The following is a 14,509-nucleotide window of genomic DNA, read 5'->3' as shown; positions in this document are numbered from 1 at the left end:
GTGGATCCAGAAAATTTTCCAGCAGAGACCGAATGGATATCTGTTTCTAAAGATTGGGGGCGGGGGGGGGGGGGGATCCTATTTCGGTAATTTTACTATTTTAAATTTAAGCAATTTGAATTTTCAAGGGAGGGAGGGAGGGGTGGTCAAGACAACCCAGCCCCTTCTAGATCCGTGTATGCACTAAAAACACGAAGGGTGCGTATTCGCGTAAACCACTGACGAAAAAATGTATCATTTTAAAATACTATTTATGTATCGCAGAAATATGCCATTTTTGGTTTTCTTTTTGTTTTTACCAAATTTACCTGTATGGATGGATAATACCATTATTATCCCTTCAAAACAAAGAAACTCTCCTCCAGGAGTGATGCAATGAGCGATCAAGTGAGTTTCCGCTTGATTGAACTCGACAAAATTGACATGATCTGGGTCATCTACAACTTGTCTGGAAAACAGCAACTGAATTTCGTTGCCATATTTCCATACCTGTAATTCAATCATTCTGTAATTCAATAAATGTAATACCGTAAAAGATCTTTCGAAACACCAAATTGCAAAGGTACGCGTATACTCATATATTCAGCTTTTAAAGCTGCTTGGTCTGATTTTATATCAAATTGTATGCACGCTTTTAAACGATGGTTATGCTAAGTATATGTAAAATAATAGACATTGCAGTAGTTTTCCCAGTCAAGTAAGCCAAAATTCAATAAAGATAAATACGTACAAAATTTGCTTACAAAACAAACGACATAAAAGGGTACCGCTTTATTTCGCCTCATGTTAAATTTCACCCTTGGCGAAGAGACGGGTATGGTTGTATTACGACTTTGACATCGCTTTAAATAAAGGTCCAAATGATCAGACAAATTACAAATAAACGTGTACGTTTTGTTCGCTAATATTTCTGAAGTTTGCTTTCTTTACAATCGATGCATAGCATGTGGGTTGAATAACCCCAATCATTCGGGGGACGAAACCAAACGGTTTTTTTTTCTAAACATTCCCGTGATGCATTTTGGTTTGTTTTTTCGTTTGCCCAAAAAGAAATTATTATATTTACTTTGAATATTTCTAACTTTGAAAGGAGACTGATTCTGCTGGTGTAAATAGGAGAAAGTCCATAACTTTCTAAGATAAATGGTTTGTATGGAAAAAAAATTGATACTGTAATAACAAAAAAAATCGGACCAAGCAGCTTTAAAGCTGGATATATCCTTTTAGGTATTTTCCAGCGGCCAAAATAGGAACAAAAAACACGTCAATCTAAGAAGATGGGGGAATAAGATGGCGCAACTGCCCATTTGGTTGAGTCGTAATACAACTTCAAATTTAACATTTTGAGACGCTGGCCACGAATTTACGGACTTGCATTATTTTTCTATAACGTTCAATTGTTAGGCTACAAAATGACATTTTTAAAGTATAGTGGGTCATCTCTCCACTTTATTGTTGATTAAAATCGGTTTAAATTCCATTAAATCGCATTTAGACTGTGACAAAAATATGGAGCTCAGACCCACTCCATAAAAGAAAAGGTATTGAAGTTATAAAAATGACACTATTTGGAGGTTTTGACACGCATACGACAGTTTAAATCAACCTATTGCAAGTATTTAAAATATTTAAGGGTAATACAAGCCGATGTTACGTTAAATATACATTATTTTTTAATTTTTTTTCCAAAAGTATCAGATTCAATGATATTTTAATTTTGCAGTTTCTAATCATTCATCATATGGGCATTTTACACGCCTTATTCACCCATCTTCTTTCAAGAAATTTATTTACATATACTACATATATTAAAATCTCTTATGAATTTGCTCCAATGCTATGAATTGCAAATATAATTATACATTCATTTCATCGTTATAATGGAAACTAAATTCAAAGATTGATGCTTGTCTTCATGTCAACTCTATTCAATTTTGTCGTCTAGACAAATTGGCATTAACAATAATAAAATAAAACACACGTTTGTTCTTACCTTTACAATGCTATCTTCCCCACATGTGGCAATCAAATTTCCGCTGTTTGAGAAACAGATATAATTTATTTCGCGATGGTGGTCCTGGCATGTTTGGTGCAAATGTATTGGGGCATGGTATATCAAACGTTTCAGCTCCGACTTCCATGTGACGTCATCATGACAAGCATAACGACATCCTACTCTTTGGAAGGCAAAAGCTTTCCACAAAGATTCGTCCAAGGAAACACGACACCAGTTCTGATAATATATAAATCTGAATTTAAAGGGACTTGGACACGATTTGACTTCAAATTTTCAAATTTTATTTTTCTATTTTCAATGTTTATATTGATAAATATAGAAGTTTTTAATGCTATGTCAAAATTTGAAAGTCAAATATGAAGTTATAAGAAAGATACAGAGTTCATAATTCTTCGTTTTGTAAACAAAGCTCGAATGTTGTCATTTTTAGCTCACCTGAACCGAAGGTTCAAGTGAGCTTTTCTGATCACCCGTTGTCCGTCGTCCGTCCGTCCGTCTGTCTGTCTGTCTGTCTGTCCGTCCGTCCGTCTGTAAACTTTTCACATTTTCAACTTCTTCTCAAAAACCACTGGGCCAAATTTAACCAAATTTAATACAAAGCATCCTTATGGAAAGGGGATTATAAATTGTTAAAATAAAGGGCACAGCCCTTTTCAAAAGGGAGATAATTGCGAAACAGTAAGTATAGGGTGCATGTCTTTAAAAATCTTCTTCTCAAGAACCACTGCACCAGAAATGCCAATATTTACACAAAAGCTTGTATATATAGTGAAGATTCTAAATTGTAAAAATCGTGACCCTCGGACCAAAACTGGGGCCCCAGGCGGGGTTCAAAGTTTAACATAGAACTACATATGGAAAATGTTTAAAAATCTTCTTCTCAAGAACCACTGCACCAGAAATGCCAATATTTACACAAAAAACTTGTATATATAGTGATGATTCTAAATTGTAAAAATCGTGACCCTCGGACCAAAACTGGGGCCCCAGGCGGGGTTCAAAGTTTAACATAGAAATACATAGGAAAATATTTAAAAAATCTTCTTCTCAAGAACCACTGCACCAGAAATGCCAATATTTACACAAAAAACTTGTATATATAGTGAAGATTCTAAATTGTAAAAATCGTGACCCTCGGACCAAAACTGGGGCCCCAGGCGGGGTTCAAAGTTTAACATAGAACTACATATGGAAAATGTTTAAAAATCTTCTTCTCAAGAACCACTGCACCAGAAATGCCAATATTTACACAAAAAACTTGTATATATAGTGAAGATTCTAAATTGTAAAAATCGTGACCCTCGGACCAAAACTGGGGCCCCAGGCGGGGTTCAAAGTTTAACATAGAAATACATAGGAAAATATTTAAAAAATCTTCTTCTCAAGAACCACTGCACCAGAAATGCCAATATTTACACAAAAAACTTGTATATATAGTGAAGATTCTAAATTGTAAAAATCGTGACCCTTGGACCAAAACTGGGGCCCCAGGCGGGGTTCAAAGTTTAACATAGAAATACATAGGAAAATGTTTAAAAAATCTTCTTCTCAAGAACCACTTCACCAGAAATGCCAATATTTACACAAAAGCTTGTATATATAGTGAAGATTCTAAATTGTAAAAATCGTGACCCTCGGACCAAAACTGGGGCCCCAGGCGGGGTTCAAAGTTTAACATAGAAATACATAGGAAAATGTTTAAAAAATCTTCTTCTCAAGAACCACTTCACCAGAAATGCCAATATTTACACAAAAGCTTGTATATATAGTGAAGATTCTAAATTGTAAAAATCGTGACCCTCGGACCAAAACTGGGGCCCCAGGTGGGGTTCATAGTTTAACATAGAAATACATAGGAAAATGTTTAAAAAATCTTCTTCTCAAGAACCACTGCTCCAGAAATGCCAATATTTACACAAAAGCTTGAATGTATAATGAAGATTCTAAATTGTAAAAATCGCGACACTCAGACCAAAACTGGGGCCCCAGGCGGGGTTCAAAGTTTAACATAGAACTACATATGAAAAATGTTTAAAAAATTTTCTTCTCAAGAACCACTTCACCAAAAATGCCAATACATACACAAAAGGTTGTATATATAGTGAAGATTGTAAAAATCGTGACCCCCGAACAAAAATTGGGGCCCCAGTAGGGGTTTAGATTTTAACATATATAGGAAAATGTTTTAAAATCTTCTTCTCAAGAACTATAGTGCAACTGTTTTGGATATTACTATGCATACATGTACATCCTTAAATAATGTAGATTCAAAAAATTGTAACTCCCGGACAATTGATGGGCACCAAGAGGGGTTCAAAATTTAAACATTTTAAAAAGCATAAAGGAAAAGTTTCAAAATTTTCTTCCAAAGAACTACAATGTTTTAGTTTGTGGAATTTCTATGCATGCATCCTTCGCTTATGTAGATTCCTAATTGGTAAAATCGTGACCCCAGACCAATACTGGGGCCCCAAGATGGGGTCAAAGTTTATTATAGAAATATAAAGGTAACATGTTAAAAAATCTTCTTCTCGAGAACTACAATGCTTCAATTTGTGAGATTACTATCATGCATACAACCTTGGATAATGAAGGTTCGACAGTTTTAAAATAGTGACCCTTGGACTAATACTAGGGACCCAAGATGGGTTTAAAGTTAAATGTAGAAGTACCGGTATATATGGAAAATGTTTAAAAATCTTCTTTTCGAGAACTACAATGCATCAATTTGTCAGATAACTACGTAAGCACCCTCAAATAGTGTAGATTCGAAATTAAAAAAGCCGTGACCTCAATCTAATACTGGGGCCCCAAGAGGTGTTCAAAGTTTAAATTAGCATAGAAATATAGAGGGAAAATGTTGAAAAATCTTTTTCTAGGGAACTATAATGCTTCAGCTTGTGAGATAACTATGCAAGCATCCTTAAATAATGTAGATTCCAAATAATTAAAACTTTAGCACTGGACTAATACTGTGGCCCCAAGAGGGGTTCAAAGTTTAACATAGAAAGATATATTGAAAATGTTTTTAAAAAGTTTTTCTCGAGAACTATAATGCTACAGTTTGTGAGATTACTTTGCAAGGATCCTCAAATTGTGTAAACTCTAATGTAGTGGAACAAAGAGTTATCTTTCTTGATGTTCTGTATAGTCTGAGAGTTATTCCTCTTGAAGTGGAACTCTTCTCTTCTTTTTCAGGTTGTGTACGTGCGGTCCCACCGCAGTGCTACACATTTTAATTCCTATGTTACTATTTATGTTGTTCAAGCCAACCATAAACCTCGGACCATAACTGGGTCCCCAGAAAGGGGTTCAATGTTTAAAATAGAAAAAGCATATGCTACGAAATGTAATGTTACAAGGAACTGCTGTTCAGGTGAGCGATGTGGCCCATGGGCCTCTTGTTTACATATGTGATGTATTGGTGTTAATTTCAATCAAATGTATCTTTCTTTTGTTGATACTAGTATTTATGAAGATATTGAGTTAGTTTAAATTGTTTTTACATGTCATTTTGTATAAGAAATGGTAAATCTCTACATTACATATTTTGTAAATAACTATAAGACTCGAGCTTGGTTAACATAACAACCAATTCTTACCTGTGTATCTCGCTTGTAACTTGACTTTAACATTCAATATTTTGGTCAATCATTTAAAATGCACCAGTAAACCATTTTATACATAAACAAGAGGCCCATGGGCCACATCGCTCACCTGAGGAACAATAGGTATGATAAAGTCAGCTACATGGAGTCATAAAACAAACAATCTGGACAATGTACAATAATACATGTAGATCCTGTATAAATAATAATAAATAAAATCCATTTTTCCCCCTTGGAACTCGGATAGCCCTGATTGCTGCCAATGTTTACAAGAGCAGACTTTAATCACCGCTCCTGCACATATATAGGGACTCAAAGTTACGCAGGCAGGGATGACCGCACACCTACGCAACTCAACAGGTACCAACGTTTACGCAAGCAGGGATGACCGCACACTTGCACCAACAGCTCAATCTAACGCAAGCAGGGAGTGCCGCACACTTGCCCTAGAAAGGCCTGAAGACCATACATTAGTGCTCCGCCGCTACCACCACCAATACAAGCAGATATGACTGCACACTTGTATTAATGCGATACAGGGCAGGAATGACCTTACACTTTGTATCAAAGGTTAGAAAACACGTAGATTAGATAGAGCAGGGTTGTTCACACACTCAATCTATCCATACCTGTTCAAGATTAACCCCAAACAGTCGCTCATCTAATTGCAATAGACACTGTCCCTATATATGTGCCAACCTAAAATAATTCATAGTATCTAAAAATTGGAAATCAAAAATAAACAAAATAATCTGGCCTTACCCAAAACTTCTTATGCAGAACAACTTATATACATTGAATATTTATTATTGTATAAAAATAATCATCACAATAATTGGTTAACAGTGGATGCATTAATTAAAATAATCAAGAATCAATAAATCAAGGGCAATAACTCAATACAGTAATACAAAAAGATTCTAATGAAAGAATAGCTGCCTGCTTCAATTCTATAGTCATATCACATGTTGAGTATTGCAGTTCTCAAAAAGATCCTTTACAATTGTTTATATATGGGATATTTAGCTACATCAAACTCTGAACCTTCTTGTGAGGCCGAAGAATTGTCCTGGAGCCAAAGTTTTAACAATGATAAAGAATCATCTTGCTGATTAGTTTCTGAGAAGAAGATTTTTAAAGATTTACTTTATATATTCCTATGTAAAACTTTAACACCCCCCCCCCCCATGTGGCCTCACACTACCCCTAGGGATCATGATTTTCACAACTTTGAATCTACACTACCTGAGGATACTTCCACACAAGTTTCAACTTTCCTGGCTGATTAGTTTCTGAGAAGAAGATTTTTAAATTTACTCTATATTTTCCTATGTAAAACTTCGACCCCCCCATTGTGGCCCCACCCTACTCCGGGGGTCATGAATTTCACAACTTTGAATCTACACTACCTGAGGATGCTTCCACACAAGTTTCAGCTTTCCTAGCTGTTTAGTTTCTGAGAAGAAGATTTTTAAAGATTTACTCTATATATTCCTATGTAAAACTTTGACCCCCCATTGTGGCCCCACCCTACCCCTGGGGGTCATGAATTTCACAACTTTGAATCTACACTACCTGAGGATGCTTCAACAACAGTTTCACCTTTCCTGGCTGTTTAGTTTCTGAGCAGATGACTTTTAAAGATTTACTCTATATATTCCTATGTAAAACTTCGACCCCCCCATTGTGGCCCCACCCTACCCCGGGGGTCATGAATTTCACAACTTTGAATCTACACTACCTGAGGATGCTTCCACACAAGTTTCAGCTTTCCTGGCTGTTTAGTTTCTGAGAAGAAGATTTTTAAAGATTTACTCTATATATTCCTATGTAAAACTTCGACCCCCCATTGTGGCCCCACCCTACCCCTGGGGGTCATGAATTTCACAACATTGAATCTACACTACCTGAGGATGCTTCCACACAAGTTTCAGCTTTCCTGGCTGTTTAGTTTCTGAGAAGAAGATTTTTAAAGATTTACTCTATATATACCTATGTAAAACTTTGACCCCCCCATTGTGGCCCCACCCTACCCCTGGGGGTCATGAATTTCACAACTTTGAATCTACACTACCTGAGGATGCTTCCACACAAGTTTCAGCTTTCCTGGCTGTTTAGTTTCTGAGAAGAAGATTTTTAAAGATTTACTCTATATATTCCTATGTAAAACTTCGACCCCCCATTGTGGCCCCATCCTACCCCTGGGGGTCATGAATTTCACAACTTTGAATCTACACTACCTGAGGATGCTTCCACACAAGTTTCAGCTCTCCTGGCTGTTTAGTTTCTGAGAAGAAGATTTTTAAAGATTTACTCTATATATACCTATGTAAAACTTCGACCCCCCATTGTGGCCCCACCCTACCCCCGGGGGTCATGAATTTCACAACTTTGAATCTACACTACCTGAGGATGCTTCCACACAAGTTTCAGCTTTCCTGGCTTTCTGGTTCTTGAGAAGAAGATTTTTGAAAATTTCTCGAAATTTTTCATTAATTTCTAATTATCTCCCCTTGAAAACGGGTATGGCCCTTAATTTTCACAACTTTGAATCCCCTTTGCCTAAGGATGATTTGTGCCAAGTTTGGTTGAAATTGGCCTAGTAGTTCTTGAGAAGATGTTGAAAATGTGAAAAGTTTACGGACGGACGGACGGACAGACGGACAGACGGACAGACGGACAGACAGACGACAGACAAAAAGTGATCAGAATAGCTCACTTGAGCTTTCAGCTCAGGTGAGCTAAAAATGAAAATACAATTTTTGATCTCAAATCGTGTCCATGTCCCTTTAATATGTGAGTGGGGAAGTTGGATCCAGGGGCGGATCTAGAGTGGGCGTCGGGTCAAAATTTTTTACATGTATAGTAAAATTACCGAATATAATGTAGACTACGGACGTCTCTCCCTCTTCCATTTAGAATCTTTTTTTTTTGGACCCACATACCGGTATAGAATCTCTGATTTGATTCCATCGGAAACATATCATTGAAACCAGTAAATTCTGTTTTATTTGAATCACTATAAACATGATGTAGGATACGTATACAACCACTGGGGCTTGGTTGTTGGATAGTGAATTTCCTAATTATTTGTTCCCGAAGAAAAAAATTGTAAAAATTGGTAATCTTATGTGTATTTCTGAGAATAGTGTCTGCCTGCCACTCCCCTCGGACGTGGAGAATTTACGTCACTCAAAAGTAAACTTTCGTTGCTTTCGATAAGTTTGGCGAGTATCTAGTACATTTCGGAACGATGTGTTTATTATGCAGCATACAGATGTAGTCAGACGATAGGAATAAGTTATTTTAACATTTTACAACGTAGATCTCGTCAGAAATCGTTGGAGAAGTGGAAGAACTTGTTTAAAACATAGCTTGAAACGAGGACCCCCTATATAAATCCAAGATGTCGAGTGTCGTCCCTTTACTTTTTTTCGCTATAGGTAGTTTAAAAAGTAGAAAATTTAGAGTCGGAAAAAACGAAAGATATTATTCTGATTGTAGACTTTAGATTAAAGGTATTTTTCTTATAATTTACAGAGGAATATAGAACGGTTTTACAATTTTTAAAGACTAATTAACAAAATGCATACGACAAAATAAGTAACTGTCACATAAAACAACGAAAACTCTTTATTTCAATCTTTCTTGTATGCTATATTAATCAATGTTCATTTTAATGTTTAAAAACAGATGAAGAGCAAAAAAGGGAAGAAATACCACTTTCTAATTTTGTGACTCAGTATTTGTTTGTACATTGTAAGATTAAGTTGATTAAGTTACGTGTTCGACATTATTGTATTAAATAGGTTTCCAATTTTATCCGAAACATTATAGCATTGAATGACTTATTTTTGACGTCGTCGTGTCAATAACTGCTGTCAGGCGAGCAGAAAAATTGAATAACGCGCGTTAGCGCGTTATGATAATTTGTCTGCTCACCTGACGGCAGTTATTGACACGACGACGTCAAAAATAAATCATTTAATGCTTATATTTACATTCCCTTACTGAAGAAATCAATTGTTTATTAAATAAATCGATATAAAGTGCAGATCACGGAGGGAGTGAATAAGTAACAGCAGGAACAGCTGTTTGTAAAACCGGTTTAAACTGGTTTTCACATAGACTGTTGAGATAAGATCGACGAGCATGAAAATATAATCCATGATGAATAACTCTTGAAATGTTGCTGTTAACAATAAAGTCAACTTTTTTGTTGAATAGTTATAAAACATGGTGTTTTGACAACATTCATGAAATACATTTTTTAACTGATAACATAGAAATCACTGTTTGAGAACTACTTATGTAAATTACTCGTAAATCCATACGCAGTGAATAGGTGTTGCATTTAGAGGCATTTAAACATCACGGAATTTAATGGAAAAACACAGTAGAATGTAAATATAAACATTTAATCTGCGCTGACCTAGATAAAAAATGTGATACACAAAATTTAAACCCGGGATGTAGAAGTTGCGAAAATGATTTGACAGCGGGTTAGTGTTGATTTTTTGTGATATATGGATGCAATAATGTTTAAAATGTAGAAATAGTGGGTCTGTTACGAAAATTCAGGGAAACTGGTGTCGAAACATGAGTCGAAGCGTAAACCGTCTTTGGTTCCGACATTTACACGTTTTCCAGAATCAAAATATGAGGGCTTACTAAGAGAAGTGGATGTAGGCTATGCCTGTCCACTTCTCAAAAGAGAATAGGCAGACACAAGCCCCATCTGTACCTTCCCCTTTCTAATAAAAGAAGCTAGTGTTTATTGTGTGGGCAATCTGAAATATCAGGTGTTCGGATCATTGCAAAATACCAAATAGTAAAGTCAGAAATAGCAATACATGATTTAAAGTAGTCCTATACTCGGCACTAAATGGGCTCAATCATTAAAAGCTTAGCTTTAAATGATAAATATACATTCTAGCAATACATATACAAAAGAAAATATGCATGTTTACAAGCTAGTTTGTTTGTTATCACCTCTCAGACGGGTGTACCCCCTTGCGAAAATTATTGACAATTATGAAATTTGCCAGACGTCCGATTTTCCTAAAAATAATTACCAATTTTGGGAAAATTAGAACTGAACATACAAAATAGAGTATAAATATTTATTAAAGCCATATCTCATCAATAATTTTGCGCAAATTTTTGTAAGTAAGTACGCTTTATGGACCTGATGTATCAAAATAGAATACAAAAAATGCAATGCTAGTATCGCGTTTGGTAATTTTTTTTACTATTTTATGGACTCAAACTTAAATTTATGGTGTTTATTCTATAGATTGACATCTAAGAAAAAAGATTTGGTAAAAAAAATTATATGTTGACGGATTACTTTTCACGCTATAAGCTCTTAACCAAGTAGACCCTGACGAAAAAATCCGTAAAAATCACAGTTAGCTACAGTTTTCTGCCTAGATCTGTCAACAATGTTAGATATCATTTAAACATTAATTAATTGACGATTGATTAAATTCGAAATAGCTTCTGTCTCTAAATTTAAACCGGTTTTAGAAAAAGAAAAAGAAAATTTCGGGGGGGGGGGGGGGGGCATCAATACAAAGAAGATATAAGCATACCTGAGATCCTGGTTAATCTGAAACTTCGTTTTTCATTTTACTTAAACAGAATCGAGTTTCTCAACATTAATCATTTCTATCTCTCATAGAATACATATATTACCGTTCTAATTGCTAATTATTGCCATTGTTTACAACAGCGATGTAGAGCAAAATCAATACCGGGTATCTAAAACGTTTTGTAAAAGTCGAACCAATATTGTAAAATCCGTATTATGACGTAGTGCGATACTCGGACTACTTTAATTAACACTAGAACAGTCGTGAAGGAAATTCGAACTGAAATTTGAGGAAATAAAAAAGTCAACCAAAAATTGAAAATTATAATAGTTCATCCTTACCTTGCATGCTTTACCAGCAGCGCTTAAATTTTGAACATCCAGATAGGAAAATACTGTTAGGAGAAAAGGATCGGCAAGAGATTCCCAATTCGGGTAATTGTGACAATCGTCCATTTAGTTTAGACTCAAGCGAGGTAACTCTATTTTGCTAAGAATGAAATAGAATGTCGACTGTAGTATCCTTTAGCACTGGATTAGTATTTACTATATGATTACTATCGATTATTATTATTCTTATGAGATTTATTTATACTAGTATAGTTTAGGAATGTTATTTATGTACACCATGCATTTGATAGAAGCTTCTACATGTAAACTCTTAAGTTTCTCCTGATTTTACACCAAGATCATGAAGTATGGTCGCAAAAAGTACAAAGAAATACATTTTTATTAACCAGTAGTATAGACTTATTACATTTTACTTTGGATAGATCACATTTTGTTTCTCTCAAGATAGAAGAATACATGTATACGAGTCCATAAATGTTCACAACACTGAAGATCACTGGTTGGTGTCCACCAATCTAAGGTCCCGGTAGTTTAACTACCTGTTTTTTTTTGACACTGCAAAATAATAATGTGTCTCACTTCAAATAAGCGATTTCTCAAAGAAACAGTACAATATATAATGTGTTAAATGTGTTGAAAGTTAAACGCAAAAGCAACAAGCAGGCACGTAGCATCAGGGGGGCCAGGGGGCCTGCCCCCCCCCCCCCCCCTTTACTTTTTTGCGCAGCAAAGATTTTTCTTAATTTTACTTACATACAAAAAATTGAATTAAGATGGAGTTATTTCGTGATTAAAAATACGATATCAAAAAAGTTAGGATTATCAAATATAATCATAAAAAGAAATAAATACTTTCTTGGTCGAGGTGAAATCCCGTAGCTAACCTATGAACATAGTAAGGAAAAATCACGGAAAGAGGTAATTCAGCCTTCAATTTATCTGTTGCACCATGTTATACTTTACAACAGATTAAAAAAAATAATCTTCATGCGTTTCATAACAATCCCTTCAATTCTAAAGTCATATGAGATTTTAACAGACTAGAATTACTTACCTTCTCTCTTTTTATATATAGGGGAAACGAGTGTGGATATAAAATGCCACAGAGTCGTGATATTTCTGTTTGTTTCGACTGGAGACATATATAAGGGGCTGTTGACGATAATTAATAAAAGAAATTGAAAAAAATAATTGAAAAAAAAAATAGAAAGGGGGGGGGGGGGGGGTAGTGCACGGTCCAGTTCACAAGCACCTGTGGATTACACAGGCTTAAGCTTTACAAGCGAGAAAATGGGGGTACACGTATCTATATAATATTTTTTCATAGGAAAAATATATATATTAATACATAAGGTGCTTGAGCCTACTATCAAGTGTATTTCTGTGAATCTATGTAGGATTTGTTCTATTCATTGCATGGTCAGCAGACTGATGCATGGACGCATGTGAAGGTCTCTGGAAATGGGAATTGAACACATGGTTTTGTATGTATATGTACATGTACATTGTATGCAAAACAAAAGTTACGATTCTGTTTTACGCGTGGTTTGGGGAAAGTTGATTCATTTTTAGATGTGGTGTTGAAAACCGGGGAGCGGATGCAAGTTCTTATCATAATTAGATTGGATCTTAGCATTAATTTAAGGAGTATCTCATGTTTAATTTGTTGACCACTCATCCTCCTGAAAGAGATCGGTATCAGATAAATTCGGGTGGAATTTTATGTTAGTAAGTTGTGTAAAATAAAATGTAATGAAATAAAATAAATTTATATAATTGACCCCAATATTTTATTGATATTAAAAAAGTGACCCATTGATAATACACCTCAACTACTATTACTTTTTTTTTCATTTGACTTTAATTTATTTATAATTTTTATAAATGCATGTATTTACGTTCTCTAATGTTTTTGTCTGTGATAACACTACGAATTGATTTTGTAGAGTATTGTTCAATAAATTTCAACAATGAAAATATTTTAATGTTTAATCGTAAAATTGCTGAAAATAACTGTATATAAATAAAAGTCTATGAATATGATTTGGTGATAAAATACCTCATAATACTCAAAGAAGGAATCCATGTCCCTTTAATAAGGAATAATTCTTTGAGTATATGATAAGAAAAATTAATTGAAAAAAACCGTGCATTGATTAAATGCAATGAACTACCTGTAAAATGTCAATGATAGTGTCAATAGTAAAACTATTATACACGAAACAGCACAACTAAAATACAGTGCAAGTACGGAATTGTTATTGACTTAGTCAGTAGTGAAGGTACAAATACCTGTAGATTAAATGTATTTCGAAAAAGAGGAATTTAAAAACTGAATGAACAGAAAACTGTTAGAGAAATGGATTAATGGAAAATATATGTGGACGAAAAATACAGAAGCCGACACATGATGATTTATACATATATAGTATGATAATAAATAGCTTAACGTGTTATGATAACAAACTACATGAACAATACCTCAAATCTTAACGCCCCAATTCTTTTCAAATCCACAGGTAAATCGTTTTCAATTATTTAAATTTATACATAGTGAGTTTTGAAATCAATCGAAAACATCATATCCACAGAAGTAAACGGGCATTTTAAACTGAAATGTGTGACTCTAAATTATTCTCCTCCTGTATATTTTTCTAAAATGTTTTACCACGAAACTTTCTTCTTTAACCGTAATAGTAGTTAACTTTGGTAATAGTGCTTGAAAATGCGTGTTCGTAACGGAAAATGAGTTCGACGATATCAGACAAAACATAAATACTCCAAATCATATCATCAGTTTTTGTGGATTTCAACTTTTTTTTCTGACATATACATATATATTAAAAATTTGTCCTTTTCTTCGACAAAAACTGAACATATTCTGGTACGGCGGATACAATTTTTGATCAGGTTGATAAAATTCAACATCACTAATGCTAA

General features: G+C 34.7%; 1 protein-coding gene across 1 annotated transcript in view; it reads right to left on the bottom strand.

Annotated features, from left to right (window-relative positions):
* The window catches only part of LOC128188495 (uncharacterized), a 32,110-nt gene that overhangs the window by 13,279 nt on the left and 4,322 nt on the right, over positions 1-14,509 (bottom strand). Inside the window, exons 3-4 of the mRNA XM_052859582.1 lie at positions 1,994-2,233; positions 309-489 (exon numbers count right to left, since the gene is read on the bottom strand). Coding sequence (XP_052715542.1) covers positions 309-489; positions 1,994-2,233 — 421 coding nt within the window. The remainder of the gene's footprint in view (positions 1-308; positions 490-1,993; positions 2,234-14,509) is intronic.

Source organism: Crassostrea angulata, chromosome 6 (assembly GCF_025612915.1).
Source record: "Crassostrea angulata isolate pt1a10 chromosome 6, ASM2561291v2, whole genome shotgun sequence".
Lineage (NCBI taxonomy): Eukaryota > Metazoa > Mollusca > Bivalvia > Ostreida > Ostreidae > Magallana > Magallana angulata.
The sequence above is the reverse complement of the archived record's forward strand: the minus strand, read 5'-3'. Positions and strand labels throughout refer to the sequence as shown.